The 26000-nt window shown below is 35.8% G+C and overlaps 1 protein-coding gene and 1 pseudogene across 8 annotated transcripts in view; both read right to left on the bottom strand.

Annotated features, from left to right (window-relative positions):
* Window positions 1-987: 987 nt before the first annotated feature.
* Window positions 988-26000, bottom strand: part of LMNTD1 (lamin tail domain containing 1) — a 50741-nt gene continuing 25728 nt past the window's right edge. For all 8 annotated transcript variants that reach the window (XM_072798612.1, XM_072798617.1, XM_072798611.1 and 5 more), the window contains 4 exons: window positions 24919-25130; window positions 24137-24308; window positions 6080-6143; window positions 988-1357 (listed from right to left, as the gene is read on the bottom strand). In XM_072798612.1, coding sequence (XP_072654713.1) covers window positions 6120-6143; window positions 24137-24308; window positions 24919-25130 — 408 coding nt within the window. In that variant the 3' untranslated portion in view covers window positions 988-1357; window positions 6080-6119. The remainder of the gene's footprint in view (window positions 1358-6079; window positions 6144-24136; window positions 24309-24918; window positions 25131-26000) is intronic.
* Window positions 13570-14731, bottom strand: LOC140616843 (ubiquitin-conjugating enzyme E2 variant 2 pseudogene; annotated as a pseudogene).

Genomic DNA, 26000 nt, shown 5'->3' with positions numbered 1-26000 from the left:
ATTCTATACCCATTGGATAATAACTCCCCATTCCCTCCTTCCTCTAGTACCTTGTAAACTGTATTGTATCTTCCACTTCTATAAATTTGCCTATACTAGTTACCTTAAATAAATGGAATCATAGAATATTTGTCCTTTTATGTTCAGCTTGTTTCACTTAGCATTAACATTTTTAAGGTTTACCCATGCTGTAGCATATATTGCAATTTCATATTTTAATGAATGAATAATTATATGTATGTACCACATTTAAAAAAACATTCATCTGTTGATGGACACTTGCATTGTTTCTATATTTCGACTATTGTGAATAATGCTATTAACATGTTTGAGTCTCTTGGTATATGACTTTTTAAAAATAAAGTTTTGGTGTTTGAATGTAATAAAACAAAATTCAGTGTCACCATCGGATGGATTTTTTTGGTTATTTTGCTTTTCTTTATTTTTTTAAACAGATATTGGGGGAAATCCTTGCTTTTCTCACTTCTCCTCACATTCCAGGACTGTGTATGCCATATCTTTCTTCATATGCTATATAAATACCATAAATCAATGTAAGTTAAATTAAGCTAAGCAGTTTTACATGGTATAGAGTAGATGTGTTCCCAGAAACTGAAGCAATCATATCTTCTGACTACACAGAGGGTCAACATTACACATGATCAAACTTCATTACTTTTCAAATTCTTTTAGAATAAGATTGTTAAAGAATAAGGAGTAAGAATACTTGAAAAAAAAGTAGCTCCATCATATTATTTAATTGAAACATTCTTGGCATTTCCCATCCGTGGGATTTTTTACTTAGTACCATAGCTAGAAGATACTATTTTGGATGGATTTGAGGTAAGTGTACACAGGCAGGTTTAAAAACTCCCAACTAGTTACTCCATGGAAACTTCATCTACTACTTCCAAGCATTAGGAAGCTAAATTAACCCATGCTTTAACACGCAGACCAGATTCTAAGTATAAAGAATCAGACAGACCATAGTTTCAGAATTCCTGAAATATTGCTTTTGGAAAATGCACCTGCAGAAGCAGGAGAATAGTAGGCCTAACAGCTGAGCAGGTTATAAAAGACTGAAATGAACGATGGGGAAACATCATGTGCAGAAAGTGAAGACTGGGATGGTTTTACTTTTGATCAATGTTTCTCTTCTTAACAGCCTAGAAAACAAATGGTTTAACTTGACCACAAAATCTATTTCCTTCTTTAAGGAATGGTTACTGTAAAGTCCTGAGGAATTATCTTTTTTAGAAGAAACTATTTTCTTGCTTGCTGCTGGCTTCTCCTTTGTGGAAGGCTGGCTGTGACATGCTGGGCATCCTTGTAGTCTCTGGATTTGTATAATATTGTCCTGAACAAAAAAATAAAATGATAATGGATGGTGAAATATAGCACAGACTGTAAATATGCTGAAATTGTTATAGAATATAAAGTGGAGATGTTTAGTCTTTCCTTTACCTTAATCTTAAGATTATAGCAGAAAAATAGATCTTGAACATACTGATTGACGAAGGACAATAATAGGAGGGAGAAAATTATACTTCAACCTTTGCCAAGGTGAAAGGATTATTCATTTTTTTCTCTTTTCCAAATCAACTCTGTAACATGTGTCCTTGTTTAGGTTACAGTTTTAATGATGATTTATGATGTAGAGAGCTCTTTGTTAAGCAACATAGCTATTTCATTAGCTGGTCATGGATATTGTTAACTTCTGGTCTTAAATAGGAAGATCAAAATTGTTCTGAGGCAACCAGTCTAATGACTCATTTCGAAATGTTCATGCCCTTCATTTCCTTCTTGATGGGACTTGAATAGTGCTTAACTATCTTTTCCATTAAATGTCTAAGATGTTTCCTGGATTTAAAATATACCAGGTAATACACATGAAAAAGCAATAAAAAGGGGAAAGTTTCTTTTCTCTGTGTGTGCAACTGCCTGCGTCTTCTGCAGGGATCTTAGCAGGAGACCTCACAGTCTGAGATGTTTATGTTCTATACCTCCTTTATTGAAATGGAACTGGAGACATTTGCACAGGCATCTAGTTTTTTTTAAACACTAGAATACCTCTGACCCATATGGTGGGGAGTCTAGATTGCAGGTATTTTAATTCTTCCCTTACCACCTAACTGTGACATAGTAAGGCTGGGCTGGGGAGAGAGAGAATAGGGTAGCTGACAAATTTGAAAGAAGGAGGTTGTGGGAAACAAATATTCATGAAATTTCAATGGAAGAATTTTGGAAACCTAGCACTTTGAGGGCTGAGAGGAGAAAAATATTAATAAATAAATGGCAGGAATATACAACAAAGTATAGATAAAAAAATTTGACACTAGAAAATTTAACCATTAGATTTTCAATACTTTTTTTTTTTTAAATTTTTAAAGATTTTATCTATTTATTCATGAGAGATACACACACAGAGAGAGAGGCAGAGACACAGGCAGAGGGAGAAGCAGGCTCCATGCAGGGAGCCCGACGTGGATCTCGATCCCAGGTCTCCAGGATCACGCCCTGGGCTAAAGGCAGCGCTAAACCGCTGAGCCACCCAGATTTTCAAGACTTCTTTAGCAAGGTTTCACATTAAAGAATACTAAATATTAGTTCTTTCTAGGCCATTAAATACTAACTCATTGCTAACAAACAGTGGGCCCAGGAGGAGAAATTGTTATGGAAAGTTCTTCTCCGGGTCCCAAAGAAGGCTCTTTGAAGGGATAGAAGGACACTTTGTATTCGGGTTGTCTAGTTGGGCTACTCAGAACACCAAGAGATGTGTGAACTCAGCTTAGTTCATGGAAGGACTCTATCACCAGTACTGTATTAGGAGTGACTCAACTCCTAGGTATAAGCACTTTTATTAGTTACAAATATCCTGTGTTGCAGCTTTGGTGCTTTCTTCCCAGGTCCTAAGGAATTGGATACTCTTGAGGACAGTGCTGGTGATAGGTAGCAAATCCTACTTCTGCCCCTCCTCCTTCTTCCCTCTCTATTTCCTATCCTAGATTCTTCAGTGTCTCTTAGCAAGTCTGAGAGTTCATATGGCAGGTGGCAGATACAGGGAAATTACCTGGCCTTTCTAGAATTCTCTAACTCATGGAAATTTCTGTTTCTGTGGCTTCTGTGGCATCATCCACCTACATTGCCCATTAGTCACACAGCAAAGCTCCTACACATTTCTTGCAAAGTACTGAGCAAAGAGTATTTGAGTGCTGTGACTCCAAGTACAAACACATGGTTTTAATCAGTTGTAGCACAGAAATGTGATTAGCAGTCAAACACCCTTGAGAATAAACTTTGGCTTTGCTGTTTGTACTGATAATTAGCACTCTGTTAAATTAATAGTTTTGGAAAGAAGACCTGAATCTTTTTTGCTGTATTGAGCAGTCTTAAGATTCTTATGATGGTCACCTCCTTTTTTTTGTGTGACTAAAAATGTCTCTTTTCTATTTCTACTTCTAAATATGCATTATTTTTCCTCTCAGACAAGTTGGGGAGGGCAATAAGACAAAGACAGTTTTGGGGGGGAAGGGGCAAGGGGAGAGGGAGAGAGAAAATCCTAAAAAGTCTCCATGCCCCCAGCACAGATTCCGAGATCATGACCTGACCTGAAATCATGAGTTAGATTTTACTGACTGAGTCACCTAGGCACCAAAAGACAGACAATCTTAATGCTGGCTTGCTAGGATTCTAGTCTTAACTCTGTCACTTGCTATCTAGGTGACTTTAGGCAAATCACTGAGTCTCTCTAAGCTAAAGTGTTTTCAACCATAAAAGGGAGATAATTTCAGCCTTACCTACTTAATAGGTTCAAACAAGATAATGTGAAGACCATGAAATACTATATGAGTGTAAAGCATTGTAAATCACCAAGGAAAGGTCATGAATATCAATGAGAACTGAAAGATGACTTGGTTTTTGAACAATTTTCCATGAGTAGACATGCTAGACACAGAGCTGACTACCATATAAAAGTTATTCACTGACAGATAAAGTAAAATTTTGTTTCCAATAAAGGTTTCATAAATATTCTTCTGAGGGCACACTGATGGTCAATCCTAAATGTACCACCAGATGGGGGTGGAGGCTCTAAGAAAACAAAAGTAAGGCATCTTAAGCCACCTGGAACTTTTCAAAAAAGGGTGGGTAAAACAAATAAACAAACCTACCAAGGAATCTCCTGCAGAGGGGAATCAATGGACAAATTTGTGAACATGGTAGTTAAGCAAAATAATATCTGAAGAAGACCAACAAAACTAAAAATTATGTCATCCAATATCCAATGAGAGGATTCAAAATATATTTTTTCCAACCAAACCCAACAATATAAAAAAAATCTTTGTTTTTATATATATATATTATATAATAACATGCCCCCTTTCCAACTCATATCCAGTATAATTCCTTCTTGGCTATAGAAATGAAAGTTAATCAAATTGTAGAAGTGCTAGCTGCCAATGTCTGTGGTGGATTTCAGATCCCCTCCTTTGCATTTCATCTACATTCTGCTCTGGGTAGACCCCTGAGAACAAGAATTATATTAATGGGGACTAAGGCCAGATTCTCCAATTCTTTGCAATTCAAAGACTTTAGTTTTGGCTCTGCGGATGATTACAATGTGAATTTTGGTATAACTTGTCTCTACAGACTTCAGTTTCTTTTGCTCTAAAATGAGGTGGTTGGAAAAAAAATCTCTTTACATTCCCAATGTCCTATAAGAAGTGTTTGAAAAGAAAGCATCTCAAAAGAAAAGGCAGGTTGTGGCCATCATATTTTTAGGAAGTTGGAAGCTCAAGAGCAACGACACTACAAAAATAGAGTGGACTTACAAAAGAGTAGGTGACATTCACAAAAACAGAAGATGAAGATTAGGGAAAATCTAGGGAGACACACACTGAAGGACACTGAGACAGCTGAGCAATCTAAGAAAAACTGAAAGGTTGGTACACGAATGTGCGTAGTAGGAGGTGCTATGAAAGGCCAGTAGGTTGTGTGGAGGGGTAAAATTAAGTCATTTCTGCCAGTGGAGTCTAGAATATTAAGAAATTAGCAGTAGGGTGGCTATAGTTTCATTCTTAAACCAAGGAACAAACTTAAAGCCTATTCAGTAAAAAGATAAATAAATCAGTTATGGACCAGGACAACAAAGGATGTAAAGTAGAGAAGATACTTGACCAAAATAAAATAAAATAAAATAAAAAATGACCTTTTCATCAACTCTCTGGGGAACAATTTAAACACAACCACTAGCAAAACAAAGCCATTGAGATCTTCCCCATTTACTTATGTGTTAATACCATGAAAAAGAGGAGGCAATGTAGGAAGTGACTGGTTAAATGATAACAGGGTCATTTATCAACTGAATAGCAGATGTCAGAGTTCCTAATCTGCCTATTTATTTATTTATTTATTTATTTATTTATTTATTTATTTATCTATTTATTTATGTATTCATTCATTCATTCATTCACAAGAGACACACAGAGAGAGTCAGAGACACAGGCAGAGGGAGAAGCAGGCTCTATGCAGGGAGCCCCAGGTGGGACTTGATCCCGGGTCTCCAGGATCACACCCGGGCCGAAGGCGGCGCTAAACCACAGAGCCACCGGGGCTGCCTGCATCTGTAGTCTTTTGACCAGAATAATTTCTATTATATTATTAAGAATGTGTGACTATCATAAAATAAATAAAAATTAAAAAAAAAAAAAAAAGAATGTGTTGTTCATAGGAACTAAAATGAATATAGTTGCAGAATGTTTTTGAGTATTTGAAGTGACTCTGGTTTCTAATTGCTCTTACTTATCCACCAACAAGGATAGCATGAAGATACAGGGCAAAAAGTAAAGATGTGGTATTTCCTTGTTTCCCATTCTTAGAAACTTTATAGCATACAACAAGGGAAGACAAAAACTGGTGGATCCAGAAGCAACATAAATATTTAACAGAAAATTAAGGACTATGGATATAAAACAATATAAAAACAATCTATGGTCTGATGACTCTGAAAGATAGATCTGCAAATTATTTTAGTCCTCTTATTTTTCAGCAGAGAAGGTAAATTTGCAATTCTGTTGCTTACCTTTAAAAGTTGAGTTGACTGCCTTTTTGTTTTTGTAGCTCTAATGTCTTATTTTTCTTGGTCCCTGCAAACCCCATAAAAAGAAGAGAGATTGGGAATCCAATATTCCAAGTATCAATTTTTCACATTAAAACAAATCCTAGAGTGGACTAAGAACAAGATAATTGCTTTTCATTTTAAGGAGAAATCTAAGGTTTAAGGATTTTTATATAATGGTAAATTTAACAAAGGGGCTTAAAAACCACTTGATAAGTATTATTTGAATATTAAGTCTAACTTTTCAGTGAATAATTTAAAAAGGAAACCTGTATTTCAAGACATAATAAATCAAAACTGAGAAGAAATATTCATCTGAAAGATTTTTAAAAACTGAGGTTGCAAGGTAATTTAACCAGCCTGTACAATTCCTTAAATTATCTATTTTCTTTCTTATTTTTTTTTTTAATTATCTATTTTCTACACTTAACAGCTGCCATTATGGTGAAATAGCTAGTGAGAGGGGTACAGGATCAGGCTGCATCATGAGGGATGTATGAGATGGTATGTGGATGGAAGCAGATGCTGCTTAGCCTGCCAGTTTAGCTGACTTTACCTTGGTGATGAATGAGGTGATAGATATGGTGGTCTCCCTCACTTCTATATGCTTAAGCAGGGAATGAAAGTCACTTTGTTTAAATATAATTTCTACACAGAAAACCAAAATCTAAATAGCACTCACTTGGATAATACCAAGTATGAATTACTTCTAGCCCAGAAATGAGATGGGTTTTTTCCCTCTGTAAAATAAAAGATAAGAAGACAAAATAATATTCTAGGTACAGATAATAATAAGCTCCTCTGGGGGGAAAAAAAAAACTACAGGAAAAGTGACTCAGTCATACCTAACCCTTTCTTTTCCTCTAAAAATACAGAAGAATTATCAAGTATTTGATTACAAGGAAATAATATCCAGAGGCTAGATCTGAAAGAAAGGGACAGAAATGCAGGATGTTTCTGATTAGCACAGTGATTCTCTTAGTCACTAATAGGTTTCTGAATCCAATGAGTCAGCGCGCTATTTGGCTTATCACTGTGTAAACTTTCTGAATAGCAAGTTATAGACCTGGAATATAAATAGGCTTCTCAGATATTTTCTATACTAGAGATTACTGGCTCAGATACAGGAAGAATCTAGCTCACTTCTCATCTTCTGGTACAATTCGTTGACATGGAACAAACCTTGTAACTATTTTATGTCTATCCTTCCAAACTAGCTAGCCTGAGGAGGGAGGTTTTGAATTGCACCCTGAAAGCTCTTTCTTTAGCAAAGTACTGTACTTATATTTTTTAAAAGTTTTATTTATTTATTTGAGAGACGGGGTGGGGGGCGGGTACGGGCAGAGGTAGAGGGAGAGAGAGAATCTCAAGCAGATTCCCTGATGAGTGCAAAGTCCCGTGTGGGGCTCCATCTGAGGACCCTGAGATCATAACCTAAGGCAAAACCAAGAGTCAGATGCTTAGCTGACTGAGACACCCAGGCATTACCAAAGCACTGGATTTTAGAGCTAAACACATTTATTTAAAAAATTCTCACTTATAATTTCTTGAAATTTAAGGACAGAATTATTGATAGTAAAGGTGTTTGTTTCAATTTTAGCAGGAAATGGCAATTTCTTAGTGGTTATTTGAGCCTGAAGCATTCAGCCCTAGTAACTTTAATCTTAGAATATCCTGACTTCCTGAAATAGTATTTCTTACCTGTGTAAAGTAAGAAATGCGTCTTACTCATTCTGTCCTTAGGATTAATATCTTGGAATTCTTTGTATGGTCATTATAAAAACTTTTTTTCACCTATAAGAAGAGGCATGTAAACAGTTTTCATGCCTATTTTTTTAGAAAAAAGTCCTACAGAAATATGGTGATGTTACAATTTAGATTATCTGAAAGCAAGCAAGGGAAGAGAAAAATTATTACTCCTGAATACTTGATATAATTTTCCTTTATAAAAAAGTTCTTGATTTTTTGATGCTATTATTTTGATAACAAAAAATGGACAGAAACTCTTGACGGTTTTCAGTGTTCCTTCAATTCATCTTCTACTCAGTCTGATTATAAGAGGGTCAAATAGTTGGCCTTTTATTCTAAAGGATTCTGAAGGATAGACTTTTTCCCCTATATATCAGTTCATACAATTTGTAATTATATTATTAGTACTGTCATATATATATACACATATATTTATATATAGTAGTTACATATATATACACATACACATATATACACATACAGATGTATGTATATATAAATAAAGTAAAAATCAGAGATGTGACAACATTACAAATTTATAATCTGATAAATGTAAATAATGCAATACAGGTATAAACAGCAATAAAGAGAACAAAGAACCTATATGGAAGACACATAAAGATAATTTATTTCAAACATATTTTTTTCTTTGTTACTATTATGGATTGGAGACATGTTCATATGGGAAAGAATACTTTGATCCCAGCACAGATAAGCCAGACCTATTGGACTGTAATTAGTACTTGCCCATAATCCAACTAATTTAAAATTTCATAAATGTGATCTTAATATATATAGATAGCTTAGTGGTAAGATTTTAAATGTTTAATTCTTGGATGTTATCTATGGTCTAGTTTCATTTGTTTTTTTAACAGATTGGCTTTCATTGTGTGGCTCTGCAGTCTTCAGAAATAAAGGAATATTATTATTATTTTTATTTGTTTTTATTGAAGTTCGATTTGCCAACATATAGTATAACACCCAGGGCTCATCCCATCGAGTGCCCTCCTCAGTGCTCGTCACCCGGTTACTCCAATCCCTCACCTACCTCCCTTTCCCCAACTCTTTGTTCATTTCCCAGAGTTAGAAGAACCTCATGGTTTGTCTCCTTCTCTAATTTTTCCCACTCAGTTCTCCTCCTTTCCCTTATAATCCCTTTCACTACACTATTTCTTATATTCCCTGTATGAGTGAAACTATATGATGATTGTCCTTCACCGATGACTTACTTCACTCAGCATAATACCCTCCAGTTGCATCCACATCGAAGCCAATGGTGGGTATTCGTCCTTTCTAATGGCTGAGTAATATTCCATTGTACATATAGACCACATGTTCTTTATTCATTCATCTGTTGAGGGACATCATGGCTCCTTCCACAATTTGGCTATTGTGGACACTGCTACTATGAACATTGGGGTGCAGGTGTCCCAGAGTTTCACTACATCTGTATCTTTGGGGTAAATCCCCAGCAGTGCAATTGCTGGGTCATAGGGCAGGTCTATTTTTAACTGTTTGAGGAACCTCCACACAGTTTTCCAGAGTGGCTGTACAAGTTCACATTCCCACCAACAGTGCAAGAGGGTTCCCCCTTCTCCACATCCTCTCCAACATTTGTTGTTTCCTGTCTTGTTAATTTTTGTCATTCTCACTGGTGTGAGGTGGTATCTCATTGTGGTTTTGATTTGTATTTTCCTGATGGCAAGTGATGTGGAGCATTTGTTCATGTGTTTGTTGGCCATGTGTATGTCTTCTTTGGTGAAATTGCTGTTCATGTCTTCTGTTCATTTCATGATTGGATTTTTTGTTTCTTTGCTATTGAGTTTAATAAGTTCTTTATAGATATTAGATACTAGCTCTTTTTCTGATATGTCATTTGCAAATATTTTCTCCCATTCTGTAGGTTATTTTTTAGGTTTTTTGACTGTTTCTTTTCCTGTGCAGAAGCTTTTTATCCTGATGAGGTCCCAATAGTTCATTTTTGCTTTGTTTTCCTTTGCCTTTATAGATGTATCTGGCAAGAAGTTACTGTGGCCAAGTTTAAAAAGGTTGTTGCCTGTATTCGCCTCTAGGATTTTGATGGATTCTTGTCTCACATTTAGATCTTTCAACTATTTTGAGTTTATCTTTGTGTAAGAGAATGGTCTAGTTTCATTCTTCTGCACGTGGCTGTCCAATTTTCCCAACACCATTTGTTGAATAGATTGTCCTTTTTCCAGAGGATATTCTTTCCTGCTTTTTCGAATATTAGTTGACCATAGAGTTGAGTGCCCATTTCTGGGTTCTCTATTCTGTTCCATTGATCTATGTTTCTATTTTTTTTTTAATTTTTATTTATTTATGATAGTCACACACAGATAGAGAGAGAGAGAGGCAGAGACACAGGCAGAGGGAGAAGCAGGCTCCATGCACCGGGAGCCCGACGTGGGATTCGATCCTGGGTCTCCAGGATCGCGCCCTGGGCCAAAGGCAGGCGCCAAACCGCTGCGCCACCCAGGGATCCCTCTATTTTTGTTATTAGTACATTCCATACAAACCTTAAGATTATTTGTTCCATGGTATGTTGATACGGATTGCATTGAACATGTAAATTGCCATGTAGCATAGACATTTTCACAATATTTATTCTTCCAATCTATGAGAATAAAATGTTTTTCCATCTCTCTGTGTGCTCCTCAATTTTTTTCAGAAGCGTTCCGTAATTTTTAGGGTCTAGATCCTTTACATCTTTGGTTAGGTTTATTCTATTATTATGACGTGAACTTTTCTGCATGTGTGTTATACTTAAATAAAAGTATATTATTCCTAAGATAAAATACTTCTTTTTAGAAACTTAATGACAATAAGGAAAATTAGAGAGGAAAGTAAACACAGTTAGTTACAATAATAAGCACTGACAGCTTATACCCTGACAAGAAAGGAGAAAGAATGTCTTAAAAAATAGATTGATGAACTCAAAATGAGTATAATAACAGTTTATTTAGTATTGGAGAAAAATAGTCTTACCTGAAATAAGTTTAAGCCTATCATTATATTGGAATATATAGGGAATTAATTTTAATATAGTTTGTCATAATTTAGTTATTTCCAGGAATTTCTCTGGCAAAGATGGCTAATTACTACCCCTAGACCATTGTTCTTTCAGATGCAAGATGCACAAGTCCAGGGAAACCTAGACACATGGCCACCAAGAATAAAGCCTGTTTGCCTCAGCCTCTGCTGCAGTTAGACAAGACCATGTGTCTACATTCTGCATAATGGAATGTGAAAAGAAGTCATGTATGCAACATCCAAATTATGCCCTTGGAGTTATACTTCCCTGTGTCTCCTCTGAGCCATAACAGATTGCAGCTGCCATCTTTCAAATCAGAGGTGAAGGTGTATGTTGGATGTTAGAATGGAAAAGCCACATTAAATGCCCTGTATCAGCACATCTCCAGACTAAATGAGAGAGAAATAATTGTACATGATGAAAACAGTGAGAAAACAGTGATACATACAAGCACTATTCATATTAAGAAGTGGAGTATTATTAGTTTTCTAGAAGCAGTTTTGTGCAACCTCCTCATACTATTCCCCTTCTCCTCCCAGAGATAATCATTCTGTTTTTTAACATCACTGTTTAATATTGAATGTTTTTGAATTTTATAGAAATGGAATCATTCAACATGTGTTCCTTTTTGTTTGGTGTGTGTTGCTCAATATGATGTTTGTGAGATTCATTGATGTTATTTCATGCGGCAAGTAGTTTATCTATTTTCATTGCTTATGGGATTGTATTAATGTATCAACTTATCCATTATATTGTGGATGAACGATTGGATTGCTTCTTAGTTTTTGGCTATTACAAATGCAGTTGCTATGATCATTATTGTATTTTTTTTGTATACATATGCATATCTTTGTTAGGCATAGTAATTCCTGGGAATGGAATTGTTAGATTATAAGGTGGATATTTGTATATCTGCTTTTGTTTTTGTTTTTGTTTTTTTGCCTTATTGTACTCAGGCTTCTAGCATAATATTGAATAAAAGTTGTCATAGAAAAAATTCTCATCTTTATCTGGATCTTAAGGAGGAAACCTCCATAACTTCACCAATAAGTATGAGAATTTGCTTTAAGAGTTTTGTACATGACACTTGTCAGATTAAGAAAATTCTCCCTAGTCCTACTTTTCTAAGGTTCTCTCTTCATGGGTGGGTATTGACTTTTATCACATGCTTTTTCTGTATCTTTGAGATGGTTGTATACTTTCTCTCTTTATTCTGTTAAAAATGATAATTTTACTTGATTAATTTTCAAAGTTCAAACTAAACTTGCATTCTTGGAATAAACACACTCTGTGATATATTATCCCTAAATAATCCATGTATCAAAGAAGATATCACATTGGAAATTAGAATATATTTTGAAGTGAGTGATAATGAAACTGTGACATCTATCAGATCATAAACATGACATTCTTATACTATTCTTTTACTGTCTATCCTAGATTATAAACTTGCATCCTTGATTTACTAAAGTCTAACATAAATTGTAACTTTTACAATTTACTGGACAAAACATGTAATTTAGAGTACTTTAACACCATTTACTCCCCTCCCAATTTATTTGTTATTGCTGTCGTTATGGGTTAAAAGACATGTTGAAGTCCTAACCCATGGAATATGTGTGTGTGATCTTATTTGGAAATAAGGTCCTTGCAAATATAATGAAGTAAGATCAGGTCATAATAGATTAGGGTGAACTCTAACCCAGTGACTACTGTCTTTATGAGAAGATGGAAATACAGACACAGATACATAGGAGAGACACAGATACATAGGAGAGACACAGATACATAGGAGAGAAGGCCATTAAAAAATGGAAGAAGATTTGTAGATGTATCCACAAGCCAAGGAACACCAAGGTTTTCCAGGTAAGAAGAGGGAAGTAAGGATAATTCTCTAGAGATTTCAGACAGTATAGCTTTTACCAATACCTTGATTTCAGACTTCTGGTCTCTAGAATTGTGAGAGAATACATTTTTATTGTTTTAAGGCACCAAGTTTCCATAAACTACTTCGTTACAGTAGCCTTGGGAAACTAACACACTTATCGTGTATTAAATTCTATATACATTTTAATCTCTACAAGAAAATACTGGTATTAATTATATGGTAAATATTCATTTATGTTTATCCATGTTTGACTCTTTCCATTTTTCTTTATTTCTTCCTACATCTTTGCATATCCCTCAGGATTACTTTCTTTCTTCTTGGAGTAGTTCTATCAGTATTTCCTTACTGTGGGTTTGCTGTTGATGAATTCTCTTAGTTTTGTTTCCCTTTATTTTGATTTCCACTTTCTGAAGTGTATTTTTGCTAGGTATAAAACTCTAGGTTAGTAGTTCTTTTGGCATATAGCACATGGAAGATATATTTTTCCATCATCTTCTGACTGCTGTTATTTGATTTTCTGAAGCTTTACTATAGTATACATTGGTGTTGTTCCTTTTGGATTTGTGCTGTTTTGGATTTACTTTTCTTGATTTACTTTTTTGATTCTATAACTTAGCATCTGTCATCAGTTTTTGACAATTTTTGTCATTATTTATTTATGTATTCTGCCCCAATTTTTCTCTTCTTTTTCTTGTGGAACTCAAATCACAACTTTTTTTTTTTTGAGGACACATTCCACATTTTATTTACTTTTAAGACTAACTTTAATCTCAGAATCACATATCCATACACCTATTTCCTTTTTGTTGATTTCACTTAAATGCATGGTTTGTCAAACAGACTGTAAGCAAATATTTACCATGTCTGTTACATGTACCACACAGGAATGGCTTTTAACAGAAATTCATCGACCTCCCCACAACATGTTTTTATTATAAATACAGGTATCAAAACAATCCTGAACATATTTTTGATACTACTAGTAATCAGCACCCACACCGCTTCAAAAATTAACACAATTTGTGACAATATTCATTGTACCTGCTACTTTCGACAATTTCAACTGAAGCTCTTTCACTAAGCAAGATGGATAAAGCATGCCATTTCTGTTTTTCCTTCTTGAGATTTTTTTTTAACTTTTCAGAAACACACATGCTTCCACAGCATCTGACTCTTCTCTCCATGCTTTCATCTTGTAAACCTGAATTCTATTTTGAGTACTCCAGGTTTATGCTTAAATGACAGTGCCTTAACAAGAGAAAAAAATATTGTGCTGCATTTTTCCTCCTGAAACCTGAAAACATAATGGTGTACATATATTAAATATATTTCAACAAATGTCCAGGTCAAGTTTACCAGCTGGAATTCTTTTACTTAATGTGTGGGTATTCTGCATTGTAATATTTAATCAAGACATTAACATGAGTAGAAGGTTGTTGATTTAAGACAAGTTTGAGATCCACTAAAATTAATTGTTGTATGTTTGTCCTTCTGGTGGCTGTGGAAGCTTCATATTTTCTTTGGACATCATTAGACGTCTTTGCTCTTGAAGTACAACTTTAATGCTATATGAATTTTGCCATTTAGCTAACACTGGTATGCTCCGTGCATCCACCATTCCACTGGAATTATTAATTCCATTCATATTAATTTTGGTTACAAATCTAACTGATGGAGGAGCTTCTGGGTATTTAGGTCCACGTTCTACTTTCAGGCTATATATTCTGTTTTCATAATTTGTCCTTGGTGGCCCAATAATCATGCCTGTCCACCTTGTAAGTGTCATATCTTCATTATCTTCAAGGCCCCAGCTAACCGTACCATCGCCTACTCCTTTTTGTCCTTCTTCAAGTTCTTCCAACAAGCGAAAATTACAAGGAACTTTAACACCTGTGGAGACTGCCATCTTCTCCTGCAGCCCGACGCAGCCGCAAATCACAACTTTATTGCACCTACTTGTTCCTCATCTTTTTTTATTTTTAATAGCCTGCTTTGTTTTTCCGCTACTTTCCTTTCCTCCCCTATTCTTTCCTTCCTAGATTTTGGAATATGTTCTACTCTACAACATTTTCAGCATTGCTTCTAAAATTTTCTTTAAAAAATATATATCTAACTCTATGATATGCTTGCTTAAAAACCTTCAGTATCTGCTTTTCTGTCTGTCCTTCAGGAAACATGTATTAAACAATTATTATGGGTCATGCACTGAGCTTAGTTTAGGAGATAAAAAGGTTAGGTTAGTATTCTATTATTCTATTCTAGTAGAATAGGTTACAAAAAGGTTAGTATAAGGCTATTTCTATCCTATTAAAGCTTATATTCCAGGGATAAAAAGAATTTATAATAGAGTACAATAAGTGCTTTGTATGATTGGGGAAGTATAGAATGTTAAGAAAATACATATAAGGAACATAAAACTCATTTGGTGAGGGTCAGAAGATGGACTCTTTGGAGGTAGTGACATATAAGTGGAAATGTTAAAAATGAGTAAGATTTATCCATTTGAAGAGAGAGGAGACAGAACTTGTGAAGGCCTTGAGGTAGTTATTGTATGCTTGAGGAACTAAAAGAACTTCAAGATGGTCAAGATGAATGTTTGATAAGATAGGTTGGGCAAAGCTACAAGATACTTAAATAGTTTCATGGATTTGGGCTTCCACATGAGGACAATGGGATAAGAAATGAAAATATTTAAGCAAGGAAAGTGAAGAGGTTGTTTAAGATAAAGAGGATTTTGTGATTAACTATAGGTAATAGTTGTTGAGAAAGGGAAAGGAATAGAGAAAGATTCTCAGGTCCTAGGGTTTCTGAATGGCATTTGCTGAGATATGGGGGAAAGGTGGAATGACAAACTTTGAGAGAGAGAGGTGATTATGAGATAAATTTTGTAAATATTGGGAATGAGACATTCATGGGGCATCTAAGAAATTATGTGCAATTGGCTTCATGAATCAGCAGTTCAGAAGAGAGGGTTGGGCTGAAGATATAGATTTTGGAAACTTTCCTACTCCATTTCATTTCCCATATAGCTTTCAATGTTCTCTTTCAAACATAGATCTACCTATATGAGACACCTGCTTATAAACCATATAAGTCTAAATTCTAGCTACCTGAAACCGTCTAAATTCTTTACACAATGGTGTGCAAAGACCTTTAAAATTTAGTCCACCAAACTTTCTAGACTAACATTTCAACATATATTTCAGTTGGATACAATTTCTTACCATTCTCTAGACACACAGGGTTTATTTTTTATCTCCATTTGCTTTTAAAATACTGTTTCTTTTATTTAGAATGCTTAGTCCACTTTATTTTCAATCTGAATAACTTCTATTCATCCTTCAATATCATAGTTCAAATACTATCTCCTCTGAGTTGCCTTTTCAATTCCTCTCATGCCACTTTATAAATGTTTCTAAAACAATGCTTTTCAAACAGCAGATCCTGTCTCATTTCTTGGTTATGAAGTAAATTTAGAGGGTCATGACAGATAGTTAAAAATGAAATAGAACAGAGAAGGAAATGCAAACAGTTCAAAAAATTAAATCTTGCCTCTTGAAAATTGTTTCAGTTACATATGTATATGTGTATATATATACTGAGTAATGATGTAAGCCATATTTCTTACTGTGGTTTATGGTCAAAAATACTTGAAAGTCACTACCCTATTACTTTTGTTGCTTTACTATTTGCCTTTCTCTCTAGAAAGAGAGTGCATTATTTGTTTTTGTGTCTCTGGTGCTTAGCACTGTGATTCATTTTAGGAACTCAGTCATTTATGAATAAATGTTTAAGGCAGAAAATGCTTTTGCATAGTTGCCAATGTTCTCTTCTTCTTTCTTTCGTTCAGTGTTTCTTCAATTCTTCTGTTAAGGTAAATAAATAGTTTAAGTTTGTTGATAACATCTTTAGTACATAATCTTCATAAAAGGAATGATGTGTTTTAGGTTTGGAAGATATATTAGCCGTTATTAAGAAATTTTCTGAGCTTCAACAGTTCAGAGTGGAAAAATTTCAGAATTTCAAGTTAATTTTGAGCTGAACAACAACCCAATAGAAAACACCACCCCTAACAACAACACCCAAGTTCATGGATAGTTCTTCAGGGTTAGGGGAGAAGACAAGGACCACAGAAGGAACTACAGGGGCATTCTGCTTTACAAATAATACTTATGTCTTCTAAAACAGAAAGTTACTGATGCAAATATGGCAACATATTAACATTTTCAGTTGGGAGATTAGGAAGAGGGGTATCTTTTAAAACTTTCTGTATTTTATATCATCAAAAAATTTCAAAGAGGGAAAATTTCCTAGCTCTATCACATTCTTTATCTGTGAAATGGGAATAATGAGACTTATAATGGTATGAAAATGTTTTAATTTCTTTCATCAGATTTCTCTTAAGATAGGGGAGGATATCTTGACAACCTTTTGATAGAAGTTCTGGTGATCTCTTAAGGTATGAGATTAAGTGTGCTTCTAACAGAGAAAATGAGAGCAATCATGGCAAGAGATTTGGTTGTTCATGGAGTGAAGGGCCAGTGGATGCCCCTTCTCCCTTGGTAAGGTAGCTACCTGAGAGGACTCTTAAGGAGAATCTATTCACATTTTTTTGGCTGTTTTTTGTAGGGGGCTTTGATGAAACCCTTTTTCATTACTCCATAACTATCAGGAATACTTTCTTCATATGAGTGATTTTTGTATTTTTGTTTGTTGTGAATATTCAGTGGGGAAGAATGAATTTTGTATCTTATTTCATCCTTTAATGTGTAGTGGACCTCTGTGGATTTGTGACTTCTATAAGATTGGATAAAATTCCCATATATTTTAGAAATTCAGAACACTTTCCCAAGTTTCTGCCAATTCCTATGGGAATAAAATCTCAGCAAAACAAATGGTAAGTGGTGACTTTCAGTAAACATCCTGCTGTTGCTTTAGAGGCATTGTCACCAAGAACAGAAACAAGCCAAAGATGGTCATGCTCACTGGAGCTATTCCACAATATACTAGAAAGCTTAGTCAATTTAATAACATAAGAAAATGGTATAGGACTTTTGGGGAAGATGGCAGAGTAGGAGGATCCTAAGCTTATCTTGTCCCAGAGATAAAACTAGATAACTCCCACATTAGTACAAATAACTAAGAAAACAACCTAAAGATTGGCAGAACAGACTATCCACAGCTAAATGTAGAGAAGAAGCCATATCAGAAAGGGTAGGAAGGGCGGAGATATGGTTGGGAGCCAAACAGACCAACAGGACTGTCTCAGGGAAGAAGGGATACCAGCACTGTAGAGAGGGGGAGAGGATCAGACCCCATACCAGGTTCCTTAGGCACAGGAAACACAAATAGGGAAGATGAATCCCTATAACATTTGGTTTTGAAAACCACAGGGGCCTAACAATCAGTGGGGCTTAACACCTGGAACTTTAAAAATTATGGCTCAGCTCTGAGATAGCTGGGAGGGTGCTGTCCCTGCCCTTAAAGAGACAGTACAACAAACAGCCTTGGTAAGTTATAGTATAGAAGCAGCAGTTTGAAAAATACCTGGAACATACAAGAAGATTTATTTACTAATCCCAGAGCATGTGCTGGAAAGGCAGGGATTTTTGGGAGACTATTACAAGAACAAAAGTACTAGTGGGTGCCATCTCCCTTCCCTGTCCTCCAGCTTAGATATATGGATACCTGTGAGAACCAGTGCAGTATCAACACTCTCCACCTACCTTGATAAAAGCATTCCTGCACTCTTCTGTGGACTTGCCCCTGCAACCAGCCTCTGTAGGAATTCTCCAAAGTGGCTAAAGGTCCCCTACCACAGCAGAGGCAATCTTGCTAACACTGAAAGCCAGGCCCCTGTGAGCTTATCTGGATCTACCCCCTTCAACCTGGTGAGCCTTGGTAGCTTTCCTGGGTGGCTACAAGGGCTCTCCCACAGCAGATCAGCATAGCCCTTGCTGGCACTGCAGCCCACCCCCATGTTACTCTTCCAATATGCCCTTGACTGGAGCCCATCCAAAGTGGTGCCACAAGTCTGGTAGTGTAAAAACAGTCCCAACAGGGGCCAGAACCATGGCAAAGTGACTCTTACCCGGGGAGAGGGAAAGATAATGATAAAAACCAGTCCAACTAAAGCTCCACAATGGGCTGGGGGCAAATATCAGGTCTGACTACAAACATAGTAGGCACTCCTGAAGTTATTAAGTTGATGGTGGCTTAATTTTCAACACATCTTTACTCCTGCCCCTCTTACATTTTAGCTATATAGTGTTATATTTTCCCTCCTTTTATTTTACTAATCCCTTACCTGATTTTTATAGATATACTTAATTTTACTGCTTTTGTGATTTCTACTTTTCTTACTCCTACTTATGGTCTTTCCTTTCCACTCAGAGTCTGCTTTAACATTTCTTATAGGACTGGTTTAATGGTCCTATATTCCTTTAATTTTTGCTTACCAGGGAAATTCTCTATCTCTTTTTCTATTCTGGATGATAGCTTTGCTGGATAGAATATTTTTGGCTGCATGCTTTTTCTTTAAGCACTTGGAACATATCATGCAATTTTCTTTTGGCCTGCAAAGTTTCTGCTGAAAAATCCATTAGCCTTTTGGTGTTTCCCTTGTATATAACTGTTTTCTTTTCTCTTTGTGCTTTTAATATTCTTTCTTTCTCACTACTTTTTGACATTTTAATTACTATATATATTGGCGTGAACCTGTTTGGGTTGATCTTATAAAGAAAAGGTCCTACAGTTCCCTGCAGTGCAGTGTTCCCTGTACACTAGAAACTGGCACTTCAGGAGTGCCTACTATGTTTGTTGTGTGTGCCCTACTGTTGTGACTGCTATATGCATAAGATGGTATATATACCTAATAGTATCACAAATCAAAAACTACTCATAGATATGGAAAAAATAAGGTGAAAGGAATCCAAGTGTACCACTAAAGAAAACCAGCAAATTGTGAAAGAAGAGAGCAAGAGAAGAAAGGAACAGAGAACTACAAAACAACCATAAAACAAGTAACAAAATGGCAACAAGTATACATACTTATCACTAATTATTTTGAATGTAAATGAACTAAATGCTTCAGTCAAAAGACTATCTAGGGTGATGGAATGAATAAAAAAAGTAAGACCTCTCTAGATGAAAAGATGCTCAATATCACTGATCATCAGGGAAATACAAATAAAAACTACAATGAGACATCACCTCATACCTGTCAGATGGCTAAAATTAATACCACAAGAAACAACTGGTGTTAGGAAGGATGCAGAGAAAGGGGAACCCTACACTGTTGGTGGGAATGCAAACTGGTGCATCTACCCTGGAAAACAGTATGAAGGTTCCTCACAAAGTTAAAAATGAACTGCCCTCATTCCAACTATTGTACTACTAAATATTTACCAAAGGATACAAAAATACTGATTTGAAAGGATACATGCATCCCAAAGTTTATAGCAGCATTATCAACATTAGCCAAATTATGGAAAGAGCCCAAATATCCATTGACTGATGAATGGATAAAGAAGTTGTGGTAATTATCTAAAGGATACAAAATCCTGATTTGAAGGGATACATGCACCCCAATGTTTATATTAGCATTATCAACAATAGCCAAATTATGGAAGAAGCCCAATGCCATTGAGTGAGGAATGGATAAAGAAGTTGTTGTATGTTATTTGAAAAGATGTGGATGGAGCTAGAAAGTATTATGCAAGTGAAATAAGTGATTTCACTCATATGTGGAATTTGAGAAACAAAACAGATGAACTAAAGAAAAAAAAAAGAGACAGATTGGTAAGTAGACTTTTTACTATAGAGAACATACTCCTGGTTACTGGAGGGGAGATGGGCAGGGGAATGAGTTAAATGAGTGATGGGGATTAAGGATGGCATTTGCTGTGATGAGTACTGGGTTTGTAAGTAAGTAATGCATCACTAAATTCTACATGAAACTAATATTACACTGTATGTTAACTAACTGGAATTTAAATGAACACTTGAAAAAAACCCTTATACAATTAAACACCAAAAAAATAAATAATCCAATTGAAAAATGGACAGAAGATCTGAATAGACATTTTTCCACAGAAGACCTACAGATGGCCATTAGTTACATGAAAAGATATTCAGCATCACTAAATTATCAGGCAAATGCAAATCAAAACCACAATGAAGAGATCCCTGGGTGGCGCAGCGGTTTGGCGCCTGCCTTTGGCCCAGGGCGTGATCCTGGAGACCCGGGATCAAATCCCACGTCGGGCTCCCGGTGCATGGAGCCTGCTTCTCCCTCTGCCTGTGTCTCTGCCTCTCTCTCTCTCTCTCTCTGTGTGTGTGACTATCATAAAAAAAAAAAAAAAAAAAAAAAAAAAAAAACAACAACAACAACAACAAAAAAAAAACAAAACCACAATGAAATATCACCTCACATCTGTCAGAATGGCTAAAAGACAAGAAATAGCAAGTATTGGTGAGGATGTGGAGAAAAAGGAACCCTTGTACATTGTTGGTGGAAATGCAAACTGGTACAGCTACTGTGGAAAACAGTATGGAAGTTACTAAAAAAATTGAAAATAGAATTTTTATATGGTCCAGTAATTTCACCATTGGAGATTTACCCAAAGAAAACAAAACAAAACAAAAAACTAATTAAAAACGATATGCACCCCTATTTACTGCAGCATTATTTACACTAGCCAAGATATGGAAGCAAACCAAGTGTCCATCCATAAATGAATGAATTCAGAAGTAGTATGTGTGTGTATATTTATAGTGGAATATTATTCAGCCTTAAAAATGAATGAAACCTGACCATTTGCAACAACATGGATAAATCTAGAGGATATAATGCTAAGTGAAATAAGTCTGTCAGAGAAAGATAAATACCATTGATGTGGAATTTAAGAAATAAAACATATGAACAAAGAATAAAAGAGAGAAAAACTATGTTTTTTTGAAAAATTATTATAATACCAGTATAGTTAACATACAGTGTTATATTAGTTTCAGATGTATAATGTAGTTATTCAGCAGTTCAATATATTACTCAGTGCTCATCAAGATAAATGTACTCTTCATTCTCTTCACCTATTTCACCCATCTCTCGCATCCAACTATCCTCTGGCAACCATCTGTTTGTCCTTTATAGTTAAGAGTGTGTTTTGGTTTGTCTTTCCCCTTTGTTCATTTGTTTTGTTCCTTTTTCTCCACATCATTGCCAACATTTGTTTTTTTCTGGATTTTTTGATTTTAGACATTCTGACAGGTGTGTGGTGGTATCTTATTGTGGTTTTGATTTGCACATCTCTGATGAGTGATGTTGAGCATCTTTTTATGTCGGCCACCCATATGTCTTATTTGGAAAACAGTCTGTTCATGAGAAGACTCTTAAATTTAGAAAACAAACTGGTGGTTGCCAGGGAGGAAGTGGGTGGGGGAGATGGATGAAATGGGTCAAGGGGATTATGAGTATACTTATCATGATGGGCATTGAGTAATGCACAGAAATTTAAATCATGTATTTATTGTACATCGAAACTAATATAATGCTTTATGTTAATTATAGTTGAATAAAAAATTACAGAAAATTTGAAGTCAAATTTCCTTGGGAAACAAGTTGTTTAGAATGAGTAAAATAGGGAATCTGTCATCATTTGGAGAAAAACATAATTCATGTACTTCTTGCAAGTTTCAAATCTAAGTTGTAATGTACTAAAGGTGTGCATCTGTATAAATTATGTGTATAAATAATTGCTAAAAGGGCTGTTTGAATTTCAGACCCAAATCTCTTACTTGGCAGATGAAGAAACTCAAGCAAAAAGATCTAAGGTACTTAATTTTATGAAGTGGAATATATTCAGCACTTTACGTAAGTTTCATCATTTCACTTCTAAAAGTTACTATTTTGGGGGTGCTACCTCCATTTATGTGTTGCTCTACTAACACAGTGGTTTTCATACTGTGATATAGAATTCTTTGATTCCCGATAGTGCCTCAAAGATTGCAGGGAAGGAGGGAAGAAGCCAGGCAAGATGGGAGGGAAGAAGGGTATAGTGGTCAGTAGGAATTGCTACCTTTTCTTCAACTTGGACAGGTTTGCTTTTTTCCCATTTTATATATTGGGTCTGTCCAAGATTTCTTTTTAAAAAATTTTTTTTATTGGAGTTCAATTTGCCAACATATAGCATGAGCACCCAGTGCTCATCCCACCAAGTGCCCCCCTCATTGCAAGATTTCATTTAAAAAAGCATCCCTCTACTACATAAAAGTTTGTGAACCATTTTAGCATGAGCAGGATATAGCACCTGTATGAAACAGACTTTCTCCACAGCTTAGGTTCTGGCATTGTGTTTTAATTAGCTTCTTGTAAACATTTGGGGGTACCAGATGAACCTCATGAACTCTTTCCCCAAGAAACAGCATATAGGCACACATTTGTGTACCAAATACAGCAGTTCAGGGACTTCCTGAAATCCATTCACAGATCTTGGGTTAATAACACAACTCTGAAAACTTTAGAGGACTTAAACAAGAAGCTTCTTGTTGAAAAACAGTAAGAATTTGGAACTATATTAGAATGTGTTTGGAAAAGATGGATTTCTCTTTAAGCATAGTATAGATTTATAGAGCCAGTTTTTCCTGCTTAATGAAAAACAAATGTACTTTTGACCAAACTTCAAGAATCCTATGTATGCTGGTCCCACTATTCTTTTTTTAAAGATTTTATTTATTTATTCATGAGAGACAGAGAGAGAGAGAGAGAGACAGAAAGAGAGAGGCAGAGACACAGGCAGGGGGAGAAGCAGGCTCCATGCAGGGAGCTGGATTTGGGACTTGATCCCAGGACTCTGGGATCATGCTCAGAGTCAAAGGCAGAGGCTCAACCGCTGAGCCACCCAGGCATCCCCCAACTATTCTTTTGATCCATTGCTTCATTCAATAGGTATTTATCGGGGGATCCCTGGGTGGCTCAGCGGTTTGGTGCCTGCCTTTGGTCCGGGGCGTGGTCTTGGAGTCCTGGGATCGAGTCCCACATCCGGCTTCCTGCATGGAATCTTAAAAAAAAAAAAAGCTATTTATCAAGAACAGTATAAGACATTTTGCTAAAGCAAATGTAAGTGACTGATTTCAGATATTTGCTTTAGGAGCCATCTATATTTGAGGATATGAATAGTTCTTAATAATAGTGAATTCTACCACTTAACCCCTTTTACCAGGTTTCACTCCTCCCTCCCTCTCTTTTCCTCCCTCCCTCTTTCTTTCTTGTCCTCCCTCACCACACCCCCATATCCCTTAACTCTTTACTGGAATATGTAACCCTTTGACTTACCTGGGCTGGATCAGGCCTGGATGACTGAGGCCTAGGCTGTCTATCTAAGCTGCTTTCAGCCGTGCAGTTATTGCAAGGTTCAATCAGAGGACAGTAGGGATGTGCAGGGACATTGGGACTGTGGCACCATGGGCTGCTATTGGGAAAAGGGAGTGGTGGATTTTCTTTTTCTCTTTAAAAAAAAGAAAAAAAAATTAAGCCAAAAGTAAACCCAAAAGTTATCTTAAATAGTGGAATTAGCAATGAAGGCTCAATTAAAGTTAAAGCGTGTTTTAAGACCAGAGAATATGGCTTTTCTAGACCTTTGGGCAGCACTTTTATCAACATCAGAGGCATTTGCCTCAATATGTGTAACATAAATTCTGCACTCTAAGCCGCAAGCTAGCTCTTGATCCAAGATGAAATCTCTAGATGATGCACCTCTTCCTCCACCTAAGCACTGCTAAAGACAGGGTGATAACTTCATCTCCTCACCTCTCCACAGCTTTGCCTGTAATAGCAGTGCCACTAAGTGAAACGGCGGGAGGGGGTCTTGAAATCGTCTAGTGGAAGTCACCAGCCTTTACTATTCCATGACTATAATCCTGCTTGCTTTGTGTTTTTTATGAAACACAAAAAGCATTATAGTTTTTATGGTCCTATTTAAAATAGGATTTTTTGGTCATTATTGATTTACCTATTCATTATGAATCTATTTGTTACCCAGTCATTCTTATTTGCTCAGTTACTAATTGTGGGAAGGACTCAATTAAAAAAAAAAAAAAAAGCCAAGCAACTTTTACCTTTTAAGAAAAACTCTAACTTGTTTCATCTGATATCCTGAGATATCTTTATCAGATTTATCTTGTTTTTCTTCAGTTGTAGTTATAGATACTGGCCATGGAAACCTGTGTCTTTGAGACGGACTTACTATCGAGCATCTTTCAAATTCAATGTCAGTCTCTAATTTCTCCCACGCTTGCTTCCAGTGAATAGGAGTGTACCAGGCAACAGCCTAACAAAAATGATTCATTAATATCAAATATCAATGCAGTTAGGTAGATTTTTAAAAAATACCATAGGCTTATTGCAATAAAGTTTCAAAGTCAAACAGTTTAATGTCACTTACCTACTATGTGTCAATTAGTGGAACACAATGAAGATGTAGTAAGACATCCTGGCCTTAGTTTCCAATTCTGAAAATTATAACCTGCATAAACTCAGGCAGATTATCTGCTTACTGTCTCGGACTGTGTCCTCATATGTGAAATGGGGAGGGTGATGGTAGGGAATTGCTATATGAGGACGGTGGTTGTGAGATTCAGTTAAGCTACTAAATTTCATAACTGTAAAGAACTATGCAAAAAAGTAGTTGTAATATTATCATTAAATTGGAATATTTAAGATACATATGTATATGTATATATACAGGTTTTATTTGAGATGGGGAAATGGGCAGTAGAAGTAGAGACATGGAGAAGAAGCCACATTCTTTGAGCTTGAATTCTAGGTGGGATATTAAGGAGCCTATTAGACTGAATTTCCTGAGGACAGGAACCATGCAGTAGTTAGTTCTTTTTTTCCACCACCTAGCATAATGCTTGGCAGATACTAAACATATGTAAATGTTTCCCATATGAATGAATTAATCAGTTTCACTCTTTTACTAGCAAATAAAGGGTTTTGTGTTTATATCACCCTGCAGAAATAATCTGATCCTTGATGTGCAAAATAGTTCAAACCAGAGTAAAAGAAGTAGTGTAAGTACAAAGACTAATTCCATTGCAGGGAATGACAGTTTACTCAAATGGGGATTTCAGGAGCTCAGGGACCTGGTCTGTCTGGTTCAACACTTAGTGACTAAGAACAGTGTGCATACAAAGTA

Source organism: Canis lupus, chromosome 25 (assembly GCF_048164855.1).
Source record: "Canis lupus baileyi chromosome 25, mCanLup2.hap1, whole genome shotgun sequence".
Lineage (NCBI taxonomy): Eukaryota > Metazoa > Chordata > Mammalia > Carnivora > Canidae > Canis > Canis lupus.
Note: the sequence above shows the minus strand (reverse complement) of the source record. Positions and strands in the feature narration are given on the sequence as shown.